This window comes from Petaurus breviceps, unplaced genomic scaffold, assembly GCF_028583685.1.
Source record: "Petaurus breviceps papuanus isolate PSGF00001 unplaced genomic scaffold, PetGlider_PUasm1.0 176, whole genome shotgun sequence".
NCBI classification, from domain to species: Eukaryota; Metazoa; Chordata; class Mammalia; order Diprotodontia; family Petauridae; genus Petaurus; species Petaurus breviceps.
This window is the reverse complement of record NW_027185771.1, coordinates 14,766,847-14,772,846: the sequence shown is the minus strand read 5'-3', so window position 1 is coordinate 14,772,846 and position 6,000 is coordinate 14,766,847. Positions and strand designations below refer to the sequence as shown.

Here is a 6,000-nt window from a genome sequence, read left to right as displayed (position 1 = left end):
AGAGAGAGAGAGAGAGAGAGAGAGAGAGAGAGAGAGACAGAGAGAGACAGAGAGAGAGACAGAGAGAGAGAGAGAGAGAGAAAAAGAGATGCAGATAAAAGAGGGCCTACAGGGACTTAAATTTTGTTCCCTGGAAGGGACCCCTGTATATCTGCAAGGTTTCTCTGGGGAATCATGGCCCTGTGAGAGAAAGAGCTCCATTGCTCAAGGAAAGGAGATAAGGACACAGAAGGGGAATTTCTGGACTAAACCTCTTAGAGGGAGGTATTCTTGGAGTAGCTGAGTTCCAAGGTGAAGTAAGACCAAGAGCTGAGAAGTAACGAAGGACAGAATCACAAGATGGAGACCTAAATATGAACTTTGGCTTCTTTTAATTCTGTGAGTTCTGTGGCTTGTGAAGGTCCAGTGGAAAAGGGTTGATTTTCTAGTCATTGCCTGGGTATTTCCCCTCGTGGTGAGGTTTTCAGCCTCCAGGTAGTTCTATAAGTCTGGAGGGCTGTCTAAATCCTCTGGGGGAGATGAGGTTCATCAGAAGAGCAGAGATTCCTGCTACCTCTCCCCTTTTTGGAGGCTACTCATAGTCCTATGAACATAAAGGACATTATAGGTCCTTAGGAAAAGTCAGAGTTTACCTGCGAGGGAAAGAAGGCTGTCTTGAAAAGTTAAGTATAAAGCATGAGACCTTTGTGTTTTGTGTTCTTTTTTGTTAGGTTAGATAGAGCCTGTCCCATCGCTGATGCATTGTTAGCCTGAGCATAAGCATGGAAACTGAAGATCCTTTTGTCTTTTTTTGTAGGGACCTAGACATGAGTTACATTCTGATATTTCCAGGAAACTCTGGGTTTGGGTCTGAGCTAGAAAGAATAATTGGTGAGATGCTGCCAATATTGGATCCAGTCCGCGTAAACCGAGGGCTTGCGTTCTAGCCCCTAGATAAACTTCCTAGTTTATGAAATGAAACCAAAATGTGATACTTCTGTGAGTATTAACAGTGTTGTTTCTCCAGGTTGGGGAGGAGGATCGCTACCATGCTAGGACTAAATACAATATACAACGGAAGGGAAATGATACCTTGGGATACTGTGGGCAATTTCTGATTTTGTCTTGCATGGCATTTTTTTGCTCATGCATCAACAGCAACACTTGAGGTTATCTTTCTAAGTGTTAAAAGCAGGTCTAAAAATAGACCTTCATTGCCTTGGACAAGATGACTCTAAGTATGCTTTGTGAATGGCTCACGGCTTTATAAAATGACAATAATCCTACCTCGAGGAGGGCAGCTCTGTCACCAAGACCATTGGTAGCAGTGCTGGGCAATCTCCTTGTGCCTCCTGGGAGGGTTTAGATGCTGCCACCCCTCCCACCAGATCCCAGGATGACTACTTGGAAATTTTGAAAGTGAATCTGTGTCTTGCCCAAAACAAGTGAGATTCTCGTTTGCAAAATTACAGATGGTTTAGAAGCTGCTCAAAACCTTGTTTTTGACAGTAAATTAATGACTTCACTGCCCGAGGCCCCAAGTAGCCACAAGTACTTCAGAGTGAGTAATGATTTGGAGGACTAAATCCACTGGAAAAAAATGACAACCTAGCATCTTCCCAAACAGCCCAAGCCAACACCATGTCAACCTAACACTCGTCCCCATGCTTTACTGTTGGGACTTGGTTGTAGTTTATTTAACTCACCTACACATTGAACTGAAAGTTGTCTTTGAGAGTATATAATTTCCCCAAACAAAGCCCAGCACATATCTGGCTCTGGATAGAGTAGTAGCCGAAGTAGTGGAAATATTTTTAAACAGAGCAAACAATATTTTTATACAGAGCATAAGCTTGCTAACAATTTATGCTACAATTGGCAGCCAGAAACCAGGCCAAGAATTTGGACCAACTCCAGATGCTGGTTCTTCTAGCAGGCTCACTCTGAGCAAGCTCCAAAGAGCAAGACCACTCCAACCCATTATCCATCATGGTGGCCTTTGTTACAGGTCCCTGATTCTCATCAGGGTCAAAAGACTTAGAATGGAAGGACCTGTGGAGACCATCCAGTCTAACACTCTTCATTTTAGAGGGGAGGAAATAGAAATTCAGGTCATAAGTAGCAGAGGATGATTTCCATCTTAGGTCCTCTGCTGTTTTCCTGTATAATGGGGATTTTTCTTTATAGGGCAAAGGTTTGTGAAATTTATATTTATAACTGTTTATATAGTTGTTACATAGACATAACTGATGTTTTGGATTTTTTGACTAATTCTGGGCACATTTAAACTGTCCTAAGGATTTAAATTTTAAATGGCAAAATTTAAGGGAAGAATGCAGGTGACAGTTTTATGACTGCCAAGGGTAGGCAGTGTGGTACAATGAACTGAATGCTAGATTTAGAATCAGAAGCCATGATTCTTTTGGGATGCTGAGTCTGTCTCCTAATATATTCAGCCACCTTCCTAGCTTCATGCACAAATGTGCCATTAGCTAGCTTTGTGGACTTGGGCAAATCATTTAACTTCTCTGGAGTCAGTTTCCTCATCTTTGTAAAGTAGGGATAATAATTCTTGCACCGTTTGACAGGGTTGTTGTGAGAAATGACAACAATTGGACTTTTTAATTCTGGGCCCCGATGTCCTGATCTGTAAAGTGAGGGCATTGGATTAAACCAAGTATCCTTAACTGAAGGTCTGAAGACCCCTATAGAGAGATTTCAGGGGGTCTGTAAAGATGGATAGGAAAATTACATCTTTTTTTGTTTGTTTGTTTGTTTGCTTTTTGGAGGAGGAAAGGTAGGGCAATTGGGGTTAAGTGACTTGCCCAAAGTCACATGTCTAGTTTTTGTGATAAGTGTCTGAGGCTGGATTTGAACTCAGGTCCTCCTGATTCCAGGGCTGCTGCTCTATTCACTGCGCCACCTAGCTGCCCCCGGAAAGTTACATCTTTATTATTGCTAACACATAACTGAATTTTATCATTTTCTTCAATTATGAATGTAGAGAACAAAGCAATATTCTGAGAAGGGGTCCATAGGGTTCACCAGGGCTGCCAAAGGAGTCTATAACAAATCATTAAGAATCCTTGAATTACAAGATCTTTTAGATTTCTTCCAGCTGTAACAATATGAATTGATGGAAGAAGTGAAATACATATGGACTTTATGAGATTTGGGGTAACTGAGATTCAAAAAAATATAAATTCTGTTATACTCTCTGAGACAGATTTAGACACTTTCTCAATCTTGTGTCTGTCAGCAAGGGCTTCTCTCCATGCTCTAGAAAACCCTGTCACTTTCCTATTCGTGTTTCCTCTCCAGACACAGGGGCTGTTGAATTGCATAGGTGGCACCAAGGACTTCCTCACCACTGGCAGCCACCTTCATTCAGGAAGCCCACTTGTGGCTGCAGGGCTCATCCTTAGGAAGGGATCTGTGGGGAAGAGACATGGGTATTTGGGGCCTCATTCTGCACACCACTTTAGTCAATGACAGATGAAGATACGTTATGGCTACCAAGATTGTGGATGATAAGAAACCAGAGACACCATTGTGTAGTGGACAGAGGGCTGGAATGGAATCAGGAAAGAACTGGGTTCAAATACTGGGTCTGATACTTTGTAGCTGGGTGATCCTGGGCAAATCACTTAACCTCCTGCAATTCAGGCAACTCCTTAGGATTTATCTCTTAAGTCACTGATGGTTTGTTATCTGTGATGGTGGAAGAAATGACCATACTAGGAATTGACCAGGCTAATGAAATGATAATTTCTTTATGTTGGAAGACAGAATCTGTATTCTGGAAGATTTTTACAGGCTGGAATGTTGGGCTAAAATGAATTGGATGAAATTTAATGTTTATAAACATGAAGTCTTTTACTTGAATCAGTCAACTCCACAACCAAAAGAATGAGGGAGAGACTAGAAAACAGTTCATATGAAGAAGACTTGGGGGATTTATTAATGGACAATAAGAGGGCAGCCAGAAAAACTACCTGGATCTTAGGTTACTTTACTAGAAATAGGGTGTCCAAAATGAGGGTGCTTATAGCATTCTTGTCCTCAACCATGGTCAGATCACATCTGGAGCAAGGCTAGCCTGGGTGATTCCCGAGGTCCCATCCATCTAAAAGAGTCTAAATTTTTGTGAAGGGATTGATTAGTGGGAAGGAGGAAGCCTTAGAAAAAATGAGTACTCCTATTCTCTTTTGGGCTGGGAAAGAAGAGGTAAATCCTATGAGAGGCAGGGATCAGAGAGCCTGGGTTCAAATCCTGGCTCTGCCTTTGCTATGCATGTGACCTTAAGTGAATTACCAAATTCTCCTTGAACTTCATCTGCAAAATGAAGAGTTTAGATTGGATGACCTCTAACATCCCTTCCTGCTCTAATCTGTGAATCAAGAAGTTTGCTAGATACCATCTGCCATCTCTGTAAACTCTGGGGTGAAGAGAGTCACACTTCCCTTTGAAGTCCAAGTAAAGTCACTCTCCTCCCTGGTCACTGTTGTGTTCAGTGCCACTTAAGAATATTCTTTAAGCAAGGAACATTTCATGGCTTCTTGTAGGGGAAATGAAAGCCAAGGAGAAAGTGAAGCTGTCTACTGAGAACAGTGACAGAGCTTTGTATAGAAGACAAGTTTCGTGGTTCCTGCCCTAGTACTGGAAACATGAATTCTCTGGTGGACCCTTTCAGCTCTATCCCTCTGCCCCATAGACTTTTGACTGGACAAAACAACAAGTGTGACCATGACTGTATACCATGTGCCACCATGCCTGTATCATAGAATCGCATCAAATTCTGCTTTCTCCAAGGAAGAGCAACATTTGCTGGGTAACCTCTGAATCGTGACAGCTGTCTCTCCTGGAACAATGGGCAGACGTGCGTGGGAAGTGAAAGCTTCCGTGTCTGCCTTGTTCTAAGGAGTTACTCTGATAACCATGTTCTTTGCAGTTTGAGACACTATTCAGCCTTCTACTTTGCCCATGTTCTGATTAGCTGGGGGCTGGGAAGAGGGAGGGTGGTGTATGTAAATGCTTGATTACATGACAAGGTACAATTGTCTTGCTTCCAACAAGGTGGGAGGGTATTTTTCAATGCTATTTTTGTATCTGTGAGTACATGAATTATTTCACTCTTGTTCCCTGTGCCCTGATGCAAATAGGTGGGGGTAGTCCTCTCTCTCTCTCTCTCTCTCTGTCTCTCTCTCTGTCTCTCTCTCTCTCTCTCTGTCTCTCTCTCTCTCTCTCTCTCTCTCTCTCTCTCTCTCCTTCTGCTCTCTCTCGCTTTCCTTCTCCTCTCTCTCTTTCCTTTTCCTCTCTCTCTTTTCCTCTCTCTCTCTCCTCTCTCTCTCTCCTTCTCCTCTCTCTCCTTTTCCTCTCTCTCTCCTTCTCCTCTCTCTTGCTTTCCTTCTCCTCTCTCTTGCTTTCCTTCTCCTCTCTCTTTCTTTCTCCTCTCTCTCTCTCTCTTTCTCTCTCTCTCTCTCTCTCACTTTCCTTCTCCCCCCTCCCTCTCTCTCTCCAATAAAGTGTTGCCTGCATTACAAATCTGAGAATTAAGGGGTAAGTAATTCCATACCTCCTTCAGCTTGCAAGTGGGTGCAGGAAATATATCCCACGATTCTTTGGTCCTGAGGTGTACTTCCCACTTGTACCTGAGAAGAAAGGAAAGAGAAGTGGACATAATTAATTAGATGGTAGGAACAGTGAATTGCCAGATATTTCCTGGGTCATAGATTTTCAGCATAGAATTGTTAAAATGACAAATCAGCAGAAACCATGAGAGATTCCTCTAACTAGGTTTGCTTGTGTGTTGGGGGAAAAGTAAAGAATCAATAGTAACAATTATTTCTCCCTGGCCCCCAATATCCACTGCACAAAATGGAAAACACCTCATTAATAGGTCCTAAAGGCCAGGGTAGGTTAAAAATATCTGAAAATATGCATTGTAGAGATGGAAGTGGGATTGGAGGTCCACTGATACAATGATGCATGAATTGTCTCTATCTTTCTGACAAATTGTCA

General features: G+C 42.5%; 1 protein-coding gene across 4 annotated transcripts in view; it reads right to left on the bottom strand.

The window, feature by feature from the left end:
• Positions 1 to 6,000, bottom strand: part of SMPD3 (sphingomyelin phosphodiesterase 3) — a 273,255-nt gene that overhangs the window by 19,038 nt on the left and 248,217 nt on the right. For all 4 annotated transcript variants that reach the window (XM_069085666.1, XM_069085664.1, XM_069085665.1 and 1 more), the window contains one exon: positions 5,555 to 5,630. In XM_069085666.1, the coding sequence (XP_068941767.1) occupies positions 5,555 to 5,630 (76 nt within the window). The remainder of the gene's footprint in view (positions 1 to 5,554; positions 5,631 to 6,000) is intronic.